We start from the raw sequence: 20,686 nt of genomic DNA, 5'->3' as shown, positions 1-20,686 counted from the left end.
GCAAGTCGACACTGAAGCATTAGCAGCCACAGTTGGCATCTCAGTTTCTACAGAGTCTTCTGCCTTGCTTCCTCCCCCATCCACCTTATGACCTCATCTCAGCAGATGACAGCCCGTCTTCCAGGGCACGTCCCCACACTCACCCTTGGCTCTTCTGACCCAGGTGACCACTAAATCTTCGATGTCTGTGGATGAATATGTCTTGAGCTGTTCTCCTCCCTCGACCACCCTGGGGTGGATAGCAGCTAGAAGTTAAGGAGTAGGCCCACCAAGAGAGAAGGAAGTGAAAATATTTAACTGGACTTTCTCAGAAAATAATAATTACAAGTCAGAATGGTGGTGCACGCCTATAATCCCAGCACTCTGGCACAAAGGCAGGGGGATCCCAAGTTTGAGGCAAACCTGGGCTACATAGTAAGATGTCTCAAAAAACTGAAATAATAATAATTATTATTATACTTTCCTGCTTGTCTTCATAACAGCTCTCCAAGGCTCCGCACGTTAGCCAGAGGTTTATCGCCTGCGTTCTTGAGATTTGGTGGTACCAAGACTGACTTCCTGATTTTCGATCCCAAGAAGGAACCAACTTTTGAAGAAAGAAGTTACTGGCACTCTGAAGTCAATCACGGTGAAACTTAGAAAAGATTATATATTTTAGTTAACCTGTGTGCCTGTTGTGATATTCCTTCGGGGAAAAGGGTATGCTCAGACCTAGGTATTAGACAAGCAGAGGACCCCAGGGGAATGAGGAAGTCGTGGGCGGCTTTCCTGGGGCATGCTGGGCATGGCCGGGGGTTAAAAACGGGCAAACAGTGGCTGTGCCCGAAAATAGCTGGTTGGAGGGAACACATGGCTAGAAACAGGGTCAGACTGGAGAGTGTTTAGAGGTAACAGCACAGTGATACACAGAAGCACATTATTATGAACGGAGACTGGGAGGTCGAACAAAGAAACCCAGGAGAAAACTTTTGCCTGAGTACCATGTGATTTACTGAGTGCTGGGTCTCGAATTCATTGACTGTCCCTACTGCCCAGGCTGAGTCTGAGCAGTGGGGTCTCGGGGCCCCAACCTTAGCCTCTGTCTTTAGCAAGCTTTTCAAACAGTTCTAACACGTAAGTGTGTAGACCTCACTTGCCCTTGGGGACCTGAGATTTGTCTGTGACCACCAGAAGTTCTGTGAAGCCCCGGATGTCTGTCAAACCGTTATCTGAACAGTTGCGAGATACGTTGTATGTCTTCCACCTTAAGAGTGTGTGTATTTCGTCTGCTAGTGAGTAGCGTTTAGTTAGTTCCTTCCTATATTACATATTCCTTTCGACTCACTCTCTCCAGAGAGAAAGTGTTTAGAATGGTCAGTCCCAAACCGGAAGAGTAGTGATTAGGAAGGAGCAGAAAGCAGCCTCCAGGGCCTGCTTTAATGATAAGTTCAGGAGTTTACTCAGCCTGGCTCTTGTCCACCGGTCCTAGATGCCCTGGTCCTCTTTTTTGGCCATTTGACTTTTCTGCATTTCCAGTCTAAGCTTAGATGGGACCCCCATCTTCACACCTCACTTTTCCTCATCCCGGGGCAGGTGAAAGGCTCCCCTGAAGCCCCAAAGCTCCTCTGAGACACCCCTTTGAGAGCAATGGGATAGAAAAGGGACTCTGTCAGCCGGTCACAGGCAGCTTCCCAGAAAGGAAGTCATCAGTCAATCCAGTCTCAAATGGTTCTGCCAGCAAGTGCTGGCTCCCCTGGTGTCTTGTGATTAAACAGTGCAGGCTTCCTGGGAGGAGAGTGGGGCTCCCATGCGCACCCCGTGGTTCCAGAAGCTGAGCTTGTACCAACCTTCCAGGGAGAACAGTAACTTACCAGTTAGCTTACCAGTTTGGACCCATTAGCTCCAATTCATTAGAGAAGAAACCACTGCAAAACAAATACCGTCCAGGTATAGCAACTTTCTACATGTTTTGATGTTTGTTTTTTTTTTTTATGTGTATGGGCTTTTGCCTGCATGTATGTAGTTCACTACATGCGTGCCTGGTGCCTGAGGAGGTCAGAGATGGGGCTGGAAACCCTGGAAGTGGAGGTACAGGCAATTGTGAGCCACCAAGTGGGTCCTGGGATTTGAACCCAGGTGTTCCACAAGAGCACCAAGTGCTCATAACTGCTAAGACATCTCTCCAACAGTTTTGTTTTGTTTCTAAGGCAGAGTCTTGCTAGGTAGTCAAAGCTGGCCTCAAATTCATGCGATCCTCCTACCACAGCTTCCCACTTGCCGAGATGACAGGTGTGTCACCACAGCCAGCTGTATTTTGAAAATGGACTTTCACGTTCGAGCTGCGTTCTGACCTCTCCATCCAGCTCTCTGATACGTTCAAGCTGCTGAGGGGATTTCTGAGTTAGTAAACCATCTGAAATCACGTCTAGTGTTCACGTCAGTGCTCTCCCAGCGTCTCTTAGGGAAACTGCCCATGGGTTGTTTTCTTGGCCGCTGTTAGTCAACAGATGTGGCACATGTAATAATATAACTTTCCCTGATTTTGTACTTAATAACTTAATAACCTAATTACCTTCCTTAACTACGTAATAGTTGGGTTTCAGCCTTGTCACTGTGAAGATTGTGGTCCTGAGCTCTTTTCTCTTTCACCTGTAGATCTTTGCCAGTCTGAACACGTCTCTGCCGATGTGGTGAGGAGACTCCAGACGGAATGGCCCTTCTTCGAGCTGTTTCTGCTGAAAGAACAGTACCACAAGCAGTTCAAGAACAGCACCTACTCAAGTAAGAAGCGCAAGCGCCTGCAGGTGTTCCAGCCGCAGGCGTGTTCAGAGAGGCTGCCTTTGGTCTGTAATACCCTACAGCAATGTATAGAAAATTGTGCAGTACTTAAATACCATCAAGAGCTAATGGGGGGGGGGCTCAGTGGTAAGATGCTTGCCACACACATATGAGGATCCCCGGCATTCACAGAAAAACTCGATGGTTTTTTTTTTAATGTGAGTAACCCCAGTACGGAGGCAAGTGGATCCTCTGAGCTAACTGGCCAGCTACCCTAGTCAGTTAGTGACATTCAGGTTCAGCGAGAGACCCTTTCTTAGAAAATTCAAGAGGAGGCTGGTGTGGTTGAGAGCAGGAAGGTGTGGCTCAGTGCTTCACGGCACGGACTGCTCTTCTAGAGAACTGGGGTTTGGTTGCCAGCACCCACATGAGTGAGTGACTCACAAGTGCCTGTTACTCCAGTTCCAGGGGATCTGACACCCTCTTCTGTCTTCTCTGGGCACCAGGCACCCATATGGCACACAGACATGCATTCAGACAAAACACCTACACACATTAAGTAAGTCATTTCTTAAAAGTTATTTGTTGTTATTTGTGATGGGTGGTGGTAATTTGAAAAAACAGATGAAAAACAAAAAGGCACTCAGTGTTGACCTCTGACCGCCATAAGCATATGCATACGCACATACTGCAGGCATGAACACACATGCATGTACACACAGAAAGAGTTAATGAGAGAGGCTGGCATACAGCTCAGTGCTACAGCACACTGAGCATGCGTAAGGCTCTGACTTCAGTAACCAGCATCTAGAAAAGAAAAAAAAGTTTGTATGGCTTTTTCCTCGACTTCTACTTTGTCTGCTGGCCACAGAGTGAGATTCAGAAGCCAGCCTTGGGAGTCGAGATATGAATATAGTCTTCGTGCAGAAGGATAATGTGGAAGTGTAACACCCAAAGTTCACCCACACTTCCTTGTTCTTCTGTTTCTCCTCTCAGAAGGATGGAAACCCCTATGTGTTGAAAATCCTGAATCCGAAAGTCCAAAATTGGAAATCCTCCAAAATCCACTGTTTTGAATCTCGGTTGAGTAAGAGACATGCATTTGGTAGAGGTTAAAATACTCCAGATCCAGGCACACGTGCGTTGTGAAATGCTCCAGATTCAAGCATGGGAGCTAAATATTTGACCTACTCATATGACTTGTTGGTTTTTTGTTTTAACTCATATGACTTGTTGGTTTTTTGTTTTATGAGACAGGGTTTCTCTGTGTAGCCTTAGCTGTCCTGGAACTCCTCTGTAAACCAGGCTGATCTCGAACTCAAAGAGGTTCACCTGTTTCTGCCTCCCAAGTGCAGGGATTAAAGTCGTGCACCACCACACCCTAATCTTAGTACCCTTATTGCTCGTTAACCTTCATATAACCCTCTGCTACCTTGTCCCCATCTCCCACCCCAGTTTAACCCTTTCTGTTCCATTATTCCCCACTTACCTCTTTGTACCACTTGTCCGAACTCCCTCGCCTGGCCTTGGCAAGACCATCCCCTTGGCCTCTTTCTCTATGGGTATTCTCAATGAAGAAGGAGTCAAAACTAAAACCCAGAAACAAGAGAAAGCATGTGACGTTTGTCTTTCTATGTCCGGTCACTTCACTCATAATGATTGCTTCCAGATCCATCCGTCTAGCTACAAATTTTATTCTTAACCACTGAATAACTTTTCGTTATGTCAACGTAGCTCATTTTCATTATATTCATTGTTGACGGACATCTAGGCTATTTCTATTTCCTGGCTGTTGTAAGTAGAACAGCAATGAATGTGGTGAGGAGGATATCTGTGGGAGGACCCAGAATTCGATGGGTGTGGATGAGGAGGGTATCTGTAGGAGGACCCAGAATTCGATGGTGTGGATGAGGAGGGTATCTGTAGTAGGACATAGAGTTCTTTGAATATAGGCCCGAGAGCCATAGAGTTGGATCATGTGGTATCTCTAGTTTTTTTTTAAGTGCCTGCACACTGCTTTCCATAGTTCCTGCACCCGTTTGCCCTGTCACCAGCAGTGGATAAATACTGAGTGTCCCCGTCCTCCCACATCTACACCAGCCTTTGCTGTCTATTTTTTTTCTCTCTAGCCATTCATTGTAGGGCGACATTGTCCTTTAAATGAAGCAAGCAAGCACTCATCACCGACTATGGAATGTTTCCATCTAAATAATGATGTCTGGTGCTCTTGCTTGGGGCACTCTGAGATGACGAGTGTGAGCTGTCATAACCAGATGCTTTTGTTTGTCTGTTTTTTGAATCAGTGTCTCTCTATGTAGCCCTGTCTGTCCTGGCACTCATGACGCTGACTAGGCTGACCTCAAACTCAGGAAGATTCTCCGTCTCTGCCTCACACGTGCTGAGATTAAAGGCTTATGCCACCACACCCAGCAATCTTTAATGTTATTATTGAAACTGTTTTGAGGTGCATCCAAAGAAGACAATGAACTTAACTGATAAATGTGTGTATGTTGGCAGGTTCACCCACTCACTGTTACCTGGCCCTTCTCTCTTGCCCTCCTCTTTCCTAAGAACAAGCATATCAGGGTTTGAGTCACAGCTCACAGTGGCCTCTGAGTACTCAAATGGAAAAAACGGGAGTCACACATTGCTCACTCTTGGTCAAAATCCAGATTAAACAGTGAGGACGGCTTATTGAACACTGAATGAGGACGGCTTATTGAACACTGAGTGAGGACGGCTTATTGAACACTGAGTGAGGACAGCTTATTGAACACTGAGGCAGACTGAACCCCGGGCCCCTGGCACCAAATAATTAGCTCTGCCCTGAATGCAAGAGGAAGGTTCTTTAAGAAAATTGGAAGTTCTACTCCAGTGAGCATGCGGATGATAGAAAAGCCAGACAGCTTTATCGAGGAGGTGTTAGTGGTCAGGATGGAAGATCAAAGTAGCCACAGCACTCCCTTTGCTCAAAGTCTAAGGCAGAGCAAGCCCTAATGCTCTTCAGTTCGGATGGGAGGACCTCGGAGCTTGGAAGGAGGTCCTTCCGACCCGCAGGGAACACTTGGGAGGAAGTAACTGCAGATCGTGTTACACTAGTGAAAGTTACACTAGAGAAGTGGCTTAGTTTCATTTGCTCTGACAACAAAATTTGTCGCAGCTGAGGAACTGTGCCTTAGGGATGAGCAAAGATGAGATTCCATGAGATGGGTCAGCTCCTGGGGAAGAGGCAGTGGACAGGGGAAAGGACAGGGTCAAACTCGGCCACTGCACAAACAGCTGACAAGACAGTGGCAGGGTCTGAGTGCGGGATTCGCGTTGCAGAAGCCTCCTCTCCAGGTGAGAGCCATCAAACCACACCGCACGGTACAGAGAAGTCATCACTTGAGGAGACAAACTTCTTTGTCCTCTTAAGAAATGGCTGTAAACATCTCAACTTCAGCCATCACAAACCCCATCAGCTAACAGCCACCCCAAATCAAGACAAGACCCTCTGCCACCAGCCAAAATGTGGCAGCCTGAGGCCAGATAATTATCATTTTAAAGCAGCAAGTTCTTCTTGTTTAAAAAGACATGCTGAATGCCTTTATGTCCATTTATATTGTAAACTAAAGGGAAAGATCCCGTCCTGTTTCTTTAATGTGTCGTCTGCCTTATGGTCATCCCAAAGATCTCAGAGAGAGAGAGAGAGAGAGAGAGAGAGAATATCGAATTGTGGCTGTCAGAGGACAACATACAGAGGTTGGTTCTCTCCTTCTGCCTTATGGGTACTGGGGAATCAAACTCAGGTCATCAGCTTGGTGGCAAATTCCTTTACCTGCTGTGCCTGTATCTCTGGCCCCTTATATTGATATGAGTGGAAGATACTCTGCCCAGCAAGCATGCGAGACTCTTGGGAATGACGAGGGAAAGACAGGGACGGTGCCTTACACCTGTAAAGGGTGGGTGGTTGGTTTTGGTTTCAAAAAGTTTTCATGTTCGTTCTATTGTTGTTCTTTGAGATAGTGTTTCACTTTATAGCCCAGGCTACACTCAAACTCTTGATTCTTCTGCCTTAGACTTCCAGGTACTGGGATCACAGGCTTGTGCCACTAAGCCTGGCTCTCAGCCTTGGTCTTTGTTGTAAATGTGTCTGGTCCTCGTTTGGGGACTGTAGATCCACACCCTGGAGGGTAAACCTGTTGCTTCTATGTAGGCGGAGTTTCTCCATGTCTTGGCAGGTGCTCCCAAATAACCACTAGTGACTTATTAATTATAAGTAATAATTATATAATTATTATAAATATAATTATATATAAGCCTGATAGCTCAGGCTTATTAATAACCAGCTCTTATAACTTAAATTAGCCCATTTCTATTCATCTTTGTGCTGCCCCGAGACTCATGGCTTTTACCTCTCTTACATGTCCTGCTTCCTTTCTGTCTGTCTGTCTCCGCCCTTCTTCTCCCTAGCATTCTCTCTGTCCTGGAAATCCTGCCTCGCCATTGGTCAATCAGTTTTTTGTTAACAATGAGAGCAATACATGTTGCCTGTTCCACAGCACTCCTGTTCTTGTCTGTGAGTGAGAGAGGTGAACTTATCTGATTCGGTTGGCAGATTTCTGATCCAGAGAGCTTTCTACGTCACACTTTTGCAACATGCAGGTCGTCGTGGGTGAAACTACAGCAACCCAGCTACGGTTTGCAGTAGGCTCTAGAGTCAGCTCTACGTTTTTGCTAAGTGCTTAGGGCTGCATTTGCTCTTTGGTCTACGTGTATTACTAATAACACAGAAATCCAGTGTGCAGTTAGGCAACACTAACTGTTTGGTGCCGTTTGGACCTCATAGGAAAGCGAGTGTGGAAGTTTGTGTGTGTTCTGTGATCCCAAGCTCAAGGCTGTCCCAAGCTGAGGCTGTAAGACCTAGTGGAGTGCTAGTGGCTACACTCCAGAGTGTCTCAAGTCCCAGTGTGTGTCACCCCTTGCTGATTGGCCACAGTGCCGTAGAAGTGACACCGCAAATGTCACACCTAACGCTCACTGGAGTTGTGCCCCTCAGCAGCCTTCGTCAGCAGTGTTGGACACGGTCATTCCAGCCAAAATCATCGCAGCCAAACAGAGCAAGGCCGCTTTTAAGGAGGAATTTTTGGCACTTACCGGATAGAGAGGTGTTTGTTTGTTTCCAAACTAGAAGAGTTCCTGAGGGAATTTCTGCTGAATAACGATGGGAGAATTCATATGAAAAACACCTATAATACCCAATTCAGAGAACACACTTAAATTGTATTGCTGAGGCTGGAGAGATGGCTCAGTGGTTAAGAGCACTGGCTGCTCTTCCAGAAGACCTGGGTTCAATTCCCAGCATCCACAGGGCAGCTCACAAACACCTGTAACTCCAGTTCCAGGAAACTCGACATCCTTTTCTGGCCTCTGAAGACTCTGCATGTGTGTGACTGTACACAAACATACATGCAGGCATGTATGGGTGGTTGCTTAGACATATAAAATAAAAAGTTTAAAATCTTAAAATTGTATTGCTGACACTCTCAGAACACAAAAAAGTTGCAATCCCAACACTTAGGAGATGGAGGCCAAAGGATTGACGTTCAAGGTCATACTAGGCTGTATAATAAGTTTGATTCCTGAATAGAAGAACCCGGGTCCCCTCCATGGTAGTCAGCTGCTCTACCGGCTGGGCTAGACCCCAGCACAGGCTTTTCTCTCTTGATTTACGTGTTCACTTGGGTCATTGCTTACGCATAATGACAGCCATTTGTTAGGAATGAAAACCCATAAAGAGCGAGTCTGGGGGTTGTCTTCATCGCGGTTCCAACACAACTGAACACCACCATCTGTCTCCTAGGGAGCACGGTGGACATGCTGTACACTTTTGCGAAGTGCTCGGGGTTAGACCTGATCTTTGGTCTCAATGCTTTACTTAGAACGCCAGACCTGCGGTGGAACAGCTCCAACGCTCAGCTGCTCCTGGACTACTGCTCTTCCAAGGGTTACAACATCTCCTGGGAACTGGGCAATGGTACGTACCCGGGTCCCTTTCATTCAGGAAGGAATTCCATCGCTGTTATTTGTCCTGTTCTAATATTCTTTTCTATGTTAGTAAACAGACTTCTACCTAGACACATTCATGCACGTGCTCAGCAATGGAAGGAACCGCATCAGCAGAGAGAGCCTCTGAATCCCAATTCCAGTTTATGGGTGTGTTAAGTGTGTGTGTGTGTGTGTGTGTGTACATGTGTGTGTGCATGTGTGTGAAGTGTGTGTGTGTGCAAGTGCATGTGTGTGCGTGCATGAGTATGCAAGTGCATGTGTGTGTATGTACACACATGCGCCATGTGCGCACCATGCATGTCGGGTCAGGTGTCGGTCTCCACCTTGTCTGCGGCAGGGTCTCTTACTGAATTTAAAATTTGGTGATTATTAACTAAACTGGACAGCCTCTGAGCCCTAGGATTCCGAGCTCTGCCCTGCAGCAGTGGGATTATAGGCTCGCTCCCACACCAACCATTTCGTGTGGTTGTCGAAGATTTGAACTCAGGCCCTCTTGCTTCCCACAGCCAGCACCGTGCTCCCGGAGCTCTCACCCCGCCTTTATGTTGGTCATTAAGTTTTCTTTTTCTTCTTTTTAATAAAATGTGTCTTGAGCCAGGCAGTGATGGCTCACACCTTTTATCCAGCACTGAGGAGGCAGAGGCAGGTGGATCTCTGTGAGATCGAGGCCAGCCTGGGCTACGCAGAGAAACCCTGTCCTCAACACTGCCCCTTCACGTTTTTAGATTGTTAAGTGTGTGACAGGGAAGGTCATGGGCCACAGCACACACCCGTATAGCTCAGAGGACAATTCCATGGAGTTGGTTCTCTCCTTCCATCTCTGCAAGGGCTGTGTGATAAATGCTTGCCCAGCTGGGCCATTCTGCGAGCACACCCTTATGTCATTTCTGAGGTAAGAAAAACAACTGGGGCTGTCGGATTCCCCAGCTCCCAGACTCCCTTGGGCTTTGCAGACTTTTGAACTTACTGTGCTTAGCAAACGGAACTCAGCGAAACTGTGAGTGTGATGGTTTGCTTCTCTCTTCTCTTCCTTTCTTAGTCTGTCAGGAAATCTCCGTGTGATGGTTTGAATGAGAACTGCCCGCATTGGCTGTGGTGTATGTGCAACCTGGTCCCCTACTGGAAGAACTGCTTGTGGAGTCTTGCTAGAGGAAGCACCCCACATTCAGTCTCTCTTTCACCCCTCTCTGTGTGTGACTAAGATGAGACCTCTCGGCTGCCTGTGCTGGCCGCCTACTGCCGTGCTTCACCCCTGGAACCATAAAAACAAAAGAAACTATTTCTTCCATGAGTTGCTTTCAGTTATTGCCACAAAAATAGCGAATACACTCCAAACCCACTCTGGCCTCCAATGTATGCTCAGGCTGCTAGAAGCTGTCACAATAGATTATAAGCAGTTGTGAGCCACCAGGCGAATCCAGGTCATGTGGAAGAGTAGTCAGTGCTCTTAACTACTGAGCCATCTCTCCAGTCTCAAGGAATTTATAAGTTCTGACTAATATGCTAATGATTAGTTAGGTTTGTTCAAAATGTATAAGAATTTTCTGTGCGTCAAGCAATAAAGCTAAATATGACATACAGAAATAAGATGCAGACATTTAATGAGCACAGCTGTGTAGGACAGGCCCTGCTCTGCACGGGGAGATCCTACCTTTCTTGACTCTTACGTGCATTGGTGTTCTGTCTGCATGTATGTATGGGTTTCAGATGAGCTAACCTGTGGGTGCTAGGAAGTGAATCCAGGTCCTCTGGAAGAACAATCAGCACTGTTAACTGCTGAGCCATCTCTCCAGACCTTTTCTTGACTTTCGATTCTGGGCTTGTAGTTTGAAAACTGTTTGTGGCTGTGTGCTTGCGTGTGCTCTGTTTAATAAAGAGTGTCTAGGTGAACGTTAGCATTGCTGTCTTCCAGAGCCCAACAGTTTCTGGAAGAAAGCTCACGTTTTCATCGATGGGCTGCAACTGGGAGAAGATTTTGTTGAGTTGCGTAAGCTTCTGCGAAGGTCAGCTTTCAAAAATGCAAAGCTCTATGGTCCTGACATTGGTCAGCCTCGAGGGAAGACGGTTAAGCTGCTGAGAAGGTAGGACTTGGGGGGTGTACAACTACTTTCTCCTCCTCCCTGTCACTCCCCTGCCCCCGCCTGAGACAGGGTTCCTTTGTGTAGCCCTGGCTGTCTCAGAACTCAGTAGATCAGGCTAACCTAGAACTCAAAGATCCACCTGCCTCAGCCTCCTGAGTGCTGGGATTAAAGGTGTGTGCACCACACTCCAGTGCCTTCTACTGTTTCTGTTTTTGTTATTCAAGACAGGATTTCTTTCTGTAGCTTTGGAGCCTGTCCTGGAAATTTCTCTGTATACCAGGCGGACCTTGAACTCACGGAGATTGGCCTGCCTTTACCTCCTGAGTGCTGGGATTAGAAATGTGAGCCACCACCGCCTGGCGTCTTATTTTTCTAATGGCTTAAAAAAAAAAAAAAAAGTGACCTTAAAAATTAGCCCTCAGAACTCAGTTTAGATGATCCCAGTTTTGTCCACAGCACCCAAAGCGTTTGAGGGGGCAGTTAAGCAACGTGCCCTCTATCAGGCCTGGCCGGGGTATCGGTGTTCTAGAGATTCCTTTCAGCTGGTTTGACTTCACTCTTGTTGGTCTTGAGGTAAACAGTGACCTGGAGTTTGTTGATGACTTCAGTTCCCACGAAGTGGTCAGGGAGAGCTGGATGCTAGCTAGCCTAAGGGGTCAGGCTCCTTTCTCCTGGGGAGGCTCTTGCAGAGGTATTTGAGTTGCCTCTGCGGCTGCAGGGTCGTGGGTCATGGGCCGTGGACGGTGGGTGGTGTGCAGCTCTTCTTTTGTGGCTGTGGACTCCTTTCAGGACTAGCTTCTTGGCTTTCATTGGCCTTGACCCTGACTTCAGCTCTGCGAGGGACAGGGGCTTCTTTGCTTTAGGTGCTCTCTTGGCAAGAAAGCAGAACCACTTTTCTTAGAGATAAACTTCCTTCCTGGTGGAGAATCCACTGTAGCCCACATTAGTAAACAGTTTGTGGTTACCTTGTTTACCGAAAGAGGAAACACTGGCTGAAAATTCCAGAGCTATGACTAGGGCGTCTGTGTTGCCTGAGACTCACACACTCGGTCATTCCCGGGGGATGGAACACTTCTGTAAATTTGCATCTGCTTGTTTGAGGTGTTTGACCCTGCTGTGGATCTTCCTTTCCAGTTTCCTGAAGGCTGGCGGGGAAGCGATCGACTCAGTGACGTGGCATCAGTAAGTACCCACACTGACGTGATGTCCCCATTACTGACTGCTGTTAATACCCTGCATGCCTCTGGGGTATGTTACATGACAGACAGCAGCTAATGGGCTGGACTTGCTGGTCTTGCAGAGGATCTGGGTTCAGTTCCCAGCTCACAACAGCCTGTAACTCCATTTCCAGGGGATCTAATACCTTCTTCTGGCCTCCAAGGGCATTACACACATATGGTACATATAAACTCATGCAAGCATATGTTTACACATAAAAACTAAAAGTCATTTGGGTGTGGTGATGCAGGAGACAAAGGCCGGTGGGTCTCTGTGAGTTTGTGGCCAGCTTTGTCTACATCGTGAGTTCCAGGATAGCCTGGGCTACAGAGTGAGACTCTTTTTCTAAATAAATAAACAAATAATATTTTAAAAAAATCTAGAGGTTTGGAAGTAGCACTCACCTTTAATCTCAGCCCTCAGGAGGCAGAGACAGGTGTATCTCTGAGTTAGAAGCCAGCCTGATCTACACAGTGAGTTCTGGAACAGCCAGAGCTACACAAGGAAACCCTGTCTTTTTTTATGTTTGTTTGTTTTTGTTTTGCTTTTTTTTGAGACAAAGTCTATGTAGCCCTGACTGTCCTGGACCTTTCCAGCCAGGCCTTGAAATCCCAGAGACCCACGAGTCTCCACCTCCCGAGTGCTGGTGTTGAAGGCAGGCAGTACCATTGCCCATTCTCGTCACACTTCCTGCCAGTTTTCAGGAAGTTATTTTTGCCTGGCTGCAGACTGACTTTTCAAAGCTCAAGTAATAAATGAGCAGTGTCTTGAACATCAATGCACAAGGGTTTTAAATGTTAGCAGAACAAAGGAGTCATGTTTTAAATACTGTGGCAGTTACTACAAACATGGAGGCACATGGCCAACTAAGCCATGAGCCACAAAAGCAGGTAAACCATGCTGGCCACAGAATAAGTAACACTGGGGCCTCAGAGTCACTAGGCTAGAATGGCCCCTCCCCACATTAGCTCTCTCTGGAAAGACTTCTGCCTTTGTAAAAACAACAGCAGTGAGAAAGGGTAGGAAGAAGAACAAGGGTCAGACCTGGTGACTTAACAGCAGGAAGTAAACTGCACATTTTTTTTCCTGAATAATTTAGCTACTACTTGAATGGACGCATTGCCACCAAAGAAGATTTTCTGAGCTCTGATGTGCTGGACACGTTTCTTTTATCTGTGCAAAAAATTCTAAAGGTAATAGTCTCTCTAAATTTTTCATCCATACCAGTCTCTGGGTTGTAGTCTAACGAGGCCTGTGGATATATATATATTTTTTTTTTAATTTTAATTTCAAAGGGTAAGAAGCACTGCATCTTATTCCCTGGTTTCCTCCTTAGCGTTGGATCTTTTTTAGTTGCAGCAATTAGAAATTAAAATGTTTCTAATGGCCTTTCAGTAGAATGAACTGTTACAGACCATATTTGTTTATATTCCTTCTATAGCCTACTAGGCCCATAAGAGATACTGGTGAAAACCTGAGCAATTCTAAATGCACCTGTAACTAACAGTCTGGAGAGGCACAGCTTGCGTGCTGTTCACATTCAGCACCGAGGGGGTTGACTTGTTTGCAGTGACGACTGTGGGACTCTCCTTGTTCCCCAGGTGACTAAGGAAATGCGACCCGGCAAAAAGGTCTGGTTGGGAGAAACGAGCTCTGCCTATGGCGGTGGAGCGCCCTCGCTGTCCGACACCTTTGCTGCTGGCTTTCTGTGAGTGAACGCTGCCCAGCTTTGGGCTCAGGTTCCGGCTCTTTCCCATCCTCTAATGTCAACCGAAACCCGCGTCAAACACAACTTCTGGGACAGAGCCCTAAAATTTTGTGCCAGGTCTTACAAAAAAGGAATTTTCCAGGCTCGAGGGATGGTTCAGTTGTTAAGAACACTGATTACACTCCACGGAACTGGGGTGCGAGTCCCAGCACCCATGCGGTGGCTTACAGCCATCTCTAACTCCAGTCCCGGGAGATCCAGTGCCTTCTTCCAGCCTCCACAGACTCCAGGCATGCTCCCGGTGTTCGGACTTACAAGCAGGCAAAACGCTTATACGCTTTTGTCTGAAATGGTTTGCTAAACCTTGTTGGACATCCTTAATTGTGTCTCTAATCAATGGTTGCACGCACAGATTGTTTCAGGAAGTTTGGGTAGGCATGACAGCACACATTTGTAATTCTGGGAAGCTGGGGCAAGGGGATTGCAAGTTCAAGATCTGACTGGGTGGGCTACAGAGTGAGTTCAAGGCCAGGCTGCACAACTGAGGTCTCAAAACACAAAAAGTAACTGAGGCTTAAGGCTATAGCTCAGGGATGGAGTCCTTGCCTAGAATGCTCAGAGCCCAAGGTTTAACCCGCAGTAGGATGATAACAGTGACAACCAGGAGGACGAAGGAAAGAAAGTTATGCTCTAAAAACAGGTCAAAGAATCCTTATTAATTAGCTTTCTGTGGCTGTGAAAACCCCCGAGATAAACGATTTAAGAGGAGAAAATGTTTACTGTGACTTGTTTCAGAGACAGCCTTTGGCCACCGGGTCCCGTTGCCTTTGGGTCTGTGGCAGAAGCACATGGTGGAGGGAACTGCTCACCTCATGGGTGATCAGAAGCAAAAGAGAAGGAGCCAGGAGGGCCCGATACCCTTGGAAGGGTCTGCTTCTTCCGACTAGGCCGTGGTACCTAACACAAGCCCCAGAGCTGAGGCCAGGCTCCAGCACAGCAGCCTTGGGAGGTCATTTAAGGTCCAAACCATACAGGGTCCCTCTCTAGGAAGGCTCGCTCTTTTCCAGGGGTGGAGGCTTGCCTATAATCCTGGCCTGTAGAAACCCACAGCAGGAGGATCGGGGTTCAAATGAAACCCTGTGGGGAAAGACGCAGGGCAGGCAAGGAGAGGAAAGAGGGGAGGGAAGATGTCCCCAGAGTTCCGGCTCTGAGGATGCTCAGTGTACACAGAGCAGCACTGCAGACTCTCAAACGTTTCACCCTAAAGCACTTACGTCACCCTTGAGGGTGACCTGTGAACGCCAGGACTGGCTGTGACTCCTCGTTGTCCACCGTAGGAGCGTGGTTGCTTTAGAGCAGGGGTTGATTATTCAGCGCCTCGCTGTCCCCATGCTCTTCATCCGGTAGCCTCCTGGGCCTTTTTTCTCTTCCATTCTTACCCTTTTGTTCCCGCCATCTTCCTTGTTACAAGTTAGAATAAAACACAAACCCTTCAGTGTTCATGAGGGCACAAGGGATTGAGAAAAAAAATGAAGAGTTGACGTTCATTGAAGGTGCCAGGGAGATGATCATAGCGGTTTGGTTGTGGTTCTGTGTGGCTCATATTTTGACCTCTGTTGACAGCTGTGTGTGTGTGTGTATGTGTGTGTGTGTGTATGTGTGTGTGTGTCTGCATGCATTGTGGGGGTAGAGGAGCAAGAACACAGGAACGAGAAGAGGAATTGTCTACAGGGATGGGAGCTTCGTTCTGCTCTGTAGAAGTCGTCTCGCCCTGGAGGAAACTCGCCTGGCTTGTTAGTGTCATTCTCGATAGAGCATATTGTCATATGGGAGGGTGTGCGTGTGCCCCCTTGTTCACCATCTCATTTGAATGACTTATTTGTAATTAATGCTATCCTTGCAGCTTCCTGTTGGTTCCTCACACACACATGAACAGATCTATGTGTGATTAGAGTGGAATGACGTTGCTTTCCAGTCTAAAGACACTGTGTGTCACTCTGTCCCAGGTGGCTGGATAAGCTGGGCGTGTCGGCCCAGATGGGCATAGAAGTGGTGATGAGGCAGGTGTTCTTTGGAGCAGGCAACTACCACTTGGTGGACGAGAACTTCGAGCCCTTGCCTGTAAGTGACCCCACCTTCCTGTGCCTGTGAACAGATGGGGGTCTGCTCTGGGCCCTGTGCTAACCTCCTAAGAATAGTCAGTCCCCACAGTAAAGAGCCATGTGTGAGCTGGGCTGGGGTGGTGCACGCCTTTAATTCCAGCACTCGGGAGGCAGAGGCAGGTGGTTCTCTGTGAGTTCGAGGCATAAATGCCCACGCATAAATGCAGGCAAAACACCCATGCATATAAAAGAAAAATATAAAAGCATAAATGTACCATTAAAATATCCTTAGAATAATCTATCTTCAAATGTCATCTTATATGTTTACATATTTTCCATTTATAAAAGACAGGATCATGTAACTCAAGCTGGCTTCAAACTCAATTTTAGCTTTAACTTGCTTTGCAAAACATCCATCCAAATGTTTAATAAAATGTATAGCATACTCTTAGTAGATGATATTTTATTTTTATTTATTTTATTATCATTATCAATTTTTTTTGCTTTTGTTTTTTCAAGGCAGGGTTTCTCTGTACAACAGCTTTGGCTGTCCTGTAACTAACTATGTAGACCAGGCTGGCCTCAAACTCTCAGAGACCAACCTGTCTCTGCCTCTCGAGTGCTGGGATTAAAGGTGTGCATCACCATCACCTGGCAAGTGGACAATATTTTAAAAGTGATTCCTGATTCTTAATTTCATCTTTTGAGTCGTGTGCACATACACGCACACACACATGCACACACGCACATGCATGCACACACCCCTGGGATGATCTGTATGGGCCCTCTCAGCTAATTGTGCCACACATGGCTCTTTTGTTTGCTTTTTGTTTTTCGAGACAGGCTTTCTCTGTAGCTTTGGAGCCTGTCCTGGAACTAGCTCTGTAGACCAGACTCTCTCAAACCCACAGAGATCTGCCTGCCTCTGCCTCCCAAGTGCTGGGATTAAAGGTGTGCCCCACAACCACCAGACTCTAAGAATAATTTTTAAGGGAATGATTTAAATATATTTAGCCAATATTTCAATTTTGTTACTGAAAATATTATGAGAGTTGATTTATCCGGATCAGAACGTATCCCATTCACTGTGTTCATAGATATCTCTGGGACCATTGTCATGCTCTTGTTGGATATCTATTTACTCGACTTATTAAAATATGAATAAGAGTAAAACCAGAGCTCTGTTTTCCATCCCTCCCCCAAATGACAGGATTACTGGCTGTCTCTTCTGTTCAAGAAACTGGTAGGTCCCCAGGTGCTAACGGTGCGTGTGAAGGGCCCAGCCAGTAGCAAACTTCGAGTGTATCTCCATTGCACAAACACCCACCAGTAAGTACAAAACACAGCCTTCCCCCAGCAAGTCTAGATTAGTAAGCGGGAAACTTCCTGTCCAACACCCCAGATGCCCGCTAGCTGTGTAATGGATCTCACCTCTCCTTATCCTTTCTTTTTTGTCTTCATGATACCAGGATCTAACTTCCAAAGACTTCTAGCAGGGCTGGGTAGATGTGGCTCAGCCGGGGACGTGCTTCTGTGGAAGCCGAAGCGTGAGGACCCGAGTTCAATATCCAGCACCCATATAAAAAAGCTGGATGTGGCAATGTATGCCTGTAGTCATGGCACCAGGAAGAGACAAAAGGGCCCCAGGGTGTGCTGATTGGCCAGTCTGTCTGAATTCGTGAGCTCTAAGCCAACAAGAGACCCTCTCTCAAAAAAGAAAAAAGAAAGAAAAGGTGGAGAACAACTGAGGAAAAATCTAATGTCGTCTCTAGCCACCATACACACGAGCACACATATACATGAACACACACACATACAGTTGCTTAAATAAGGGCTGGAGATATGGCTCAGCAGTTCTGCGCACTGGCTGAGGACCGGGTTCAATTCCCAGCACTTACACAGTGACTCACAATTGTCTATAACTCTAGTTTTAGGGCATTTGACACACAGTATATATAAACATATTTATATTTATATAAACATATAAAAAAAAATCAAGCCAGGCAGTGGTGCGCACATCTTTAATCTCAGCACTTGGGAGGCAGAGGCAGGTGGATCCTTGAGATGGAGGCCAGCCTGGTCTACAGGGCAAGTTCCAGACAGCCAAGGCAAAGAAAAACCCCGATTTAAAAAAACAAAAATAAATTAAAGATTAAAGAAACAAAACAATTATTTCAGCATAGACATTTGCAACCCAGCAAAGATTTACACAAGGATTTTAATTGTTAGAGTCTGTAGTAAAAACATATCCTGAATTTCGTTAGGGGTGGCTCACAAGTTAAATATCAGCACGTGTAGATGAGCAACGGATCCCTTGAGGGAGTATGCGTACCTGTGATCGGGAGTAAGTATGAATATCCAATTCTGTGGCTGTGTTGATCTCCTTATTTACCAAGGTAGGGAAAAGAGTCAACAATAACAACAGTCTCAAACTGTCGAGAAAGGGCTGGGGAGACGACTCACGGCAAAGGCCCCATCTCCACCCCATCTCCATCCCTGGGACCCACGCGGTGGAAGGAAAGAACCAACCCTGAAAATTGCCCTCTGCCCTCCCTGTGTGCACATGCACACAAGTAAATAAACCTAACATCTTTAACTCAGAGATTCCTTTTAAGCTGTAACTGGGCCAGCAGACAGCTCAGCAGGTCGAGGACCTGCAGGGACTGAGCTGGACACCACAGGTGGTGGACGAGAACCATGAGTTGTCCTCTGACCTCCACACATGTGGCACGCGTGTGTCCTTCCCAGAAGTAAACCAAACAAAAAAATTTTTTTTAATTTTTTTCTTTTTAATGATTTATTTATCTTTATTTTATGTGCATTGGTGTGAAGGTGTCAGATCTCATGGAACTGCATTTTCAGACAGTTGTGAGCTGCCATGTGGGTGCTGGGAATCGAACCTGGGTCCTCGGGAAGAGCAGTCAGTGCTCTTATCCACTGAGCCATCTCTCCAGCCCCCCCCCCAATTTTTTTTTTGAGTTGTGACCACAGTTTCTAGAGCCAGAGGCTATGCTGATGTCCCTAGTCCTGTACTCTGACTTTAGGTAGAAAGAGTTCCCCAAACCCCAGGGCTTTCCTTATCTGAGTTCCAATCTGTCATGGCAGCCGGGTTTTACTAGCCCAAAAGGCCACCTAGTGTCCTCCATTCCTGGGGACCGGGGACTCTGAATAGTGAAGGTCATGGTATCAAGTAGGGAAATTCTGAAAAAGTCCACAGATGTAGTTTTTGTTTGTTTTGTTTGAAATAGGATCTTACTAGGTAGTCTTGACTGGCCTGGATTTTGCTATTTAGACCAGGCTGGCCCTTGAATTCAGATCTGAGTAAGGGGATACATCACCACACTTGGCCTTTGTTCAATTGTCTTCATTTTGTGTGATATCGCATGTTCACATACAGGATGCACTGTGTGTTCACGTGTGTGCACGTACATACAAGTGTATGCATGACGAAGTCAGTAACCTCAGGGTCCTTCCTCACATGCCATCTACCTTTTGTTAGAGACAGGGTCTCTCATTGGCCTGGAACTTTGCCAGGCTTGCTAGGCTAGCCGGCCAGCACACTCCAGAGAGTCACATGTCTCTCCTTGCCATGACGCCATCACGAGAATGACCAGCACAAGCCACTGTACCCAGCTTCCCACAGGGTTTCTGGAGATCGAGAGAGCATGTTACTAGCTTATGCATGTCCCCAGCCCCATTTCAGTCTTTTTTTTAATTATTTAATATGTATGGTGTTTGCCTGTATATGTTTGTGTACCATGTTTGTATCTGGTGCCCTGGAGGTCAGCAGAGGGCATCGGATATCCTGACATTGGAGTTACAACAGTTGTGAACTGCCTTGTGAGTTATGGGGATTGACCCAGATCCTCCAGAAGAGCGGCCCAGGCTTAGTTTAGTCTTTTTATAAGACCAGGAATAGCTCTTGTTTAAATAGTTTATAACTGGAATTCACTGTAGCTCTTGTTATCATTAAACCTTCCTATACATAAAAATATGTTGTCTGGCTATGGCCTTCTGGAGCTCACGGTGGCAAAGGGGCAAAGCTCTTAGTGTTCCAGCTCAGGAGGTGGGGATGTGAGGAACAGTCCTTTCCTTGTTTTCAAAGCAGGGCCACAAGATTGGTCTAACATCCTCCTGGGAAAGGATGCTGATAGGTCCCACCACCGTTATGAACACGGGCACTCAGAATCTCTGACAGCTCAGTGTTCAAGTTCTCCGATGTATAAGTCAGACAAATAATTAACTAAGTTAACCTGTTCGCTTTTAGCCCAAGATATCGGGACGGAGATTTAACTCTGTATGCCTTGAACCTGCATAATGTCACCAAGCACGTGAAGCTGCCCTACCAACTGTTTAACAAGCCAGTGGACAAGTACCTCCTAAAGCCTGGACCCGAGGGGTTACTTTCCAAGTGAGTCACTTTCTTGTTGATGGCAAACTTTGTGTACGTTCCCTTACTTTTATCAGAATACAGAGGGTTTGGGGTTTTTTGTTGTTTTTTTTTTTTTTTTTTCTTTTTTTTTCCTGAGACAGGGTTTCTCTGTAGCTTTGGAGCTGGTCGTGGAACTAGCTCTTGTAGACCAGGCTGGCCTTGAACTCGCAGATATCCTCCTGCCTCTGCCTCCTGAACGCGGGGATTAAAAGTGTGCACCACAACTGCCCAGCGAGAGGGTTTTTTTTTTAATGGAGAGAAAAGGGTGCAAATTTTACATTCTAACCCTCTTTATTTCATATATTCCATATATGGATACTCATTTGTACAAGTGTAACGC

General features: G+C 46.5%; 1 protein-coding gene across 2 annotated transcripts in view; it reads left to right on the top strand.

Moving 5' to 3' along the window:
- The window catches only part of Hpse (heparanase), a 41,816-nt gene that overhangs the window by 8,447 nt on the left and 12,683 nt on the right, over positions 1–20,686 (top strand). The window contains exons 2-11 of one of the 2 annotated variants that reach the window (XM_050155819.1): positions 483–628; positions 2,635–2,760; positions 8,600–8,773; positions 10,718–10,886; positions 12,021–12,068; positions 13,204–13,297; positions 13,706–13,812; positions 15,819–15,933; positions 17,125–17,243; positions 20,182–20,325. In XM_050155819.1, the coding sequence (XP_050011776.1) occupies positions 483–628; positions 2,635–2,760; positions 8,600–8,773; positions 10,718–10,886; positions 12,021–12,068; positions 13,204–13,297; positions 13,706–13,812; positions 15,819–15,933; positions 17,125–17,243; positions 20,182–20,325 (1,242 nt within the window). The remainder of the gene's footprint in view (positions 1–482; positions 629–2,634; positions 2,761–8,599; positions 8,774–10,717; positions 10,887–12,020; positions 12,069–13,203; positions 13,298–13,705; positions 13,813–15,818; positions 15,934–17,124; positions 17,244–20,181; positions 20,326–20,686) is intronic. The other variant, XM_050155820.1, reaches the window with a different exon arrangement.

The sequence above is a fragment of the Alexandromys fortis genome, unplaced genomic scaffold, assembly GCF_014885135.2.
Source record: "Alexandromys fortis isolate MF-2015 unplaced genomic scaffold, M_Fortis_MF-2015_v1.1 scaffold_87, whole genome shotgun sequence".
Taxonomy (NCBI): Eukaryota; Metazoa; Chordata; class Mammalia; order Rodentia; family Cricetidae; genus Alexandromys; species Alexandromys fortis.
This window is presented reverse-complemented; position numbering and strand designations above follow the sequence as displayed.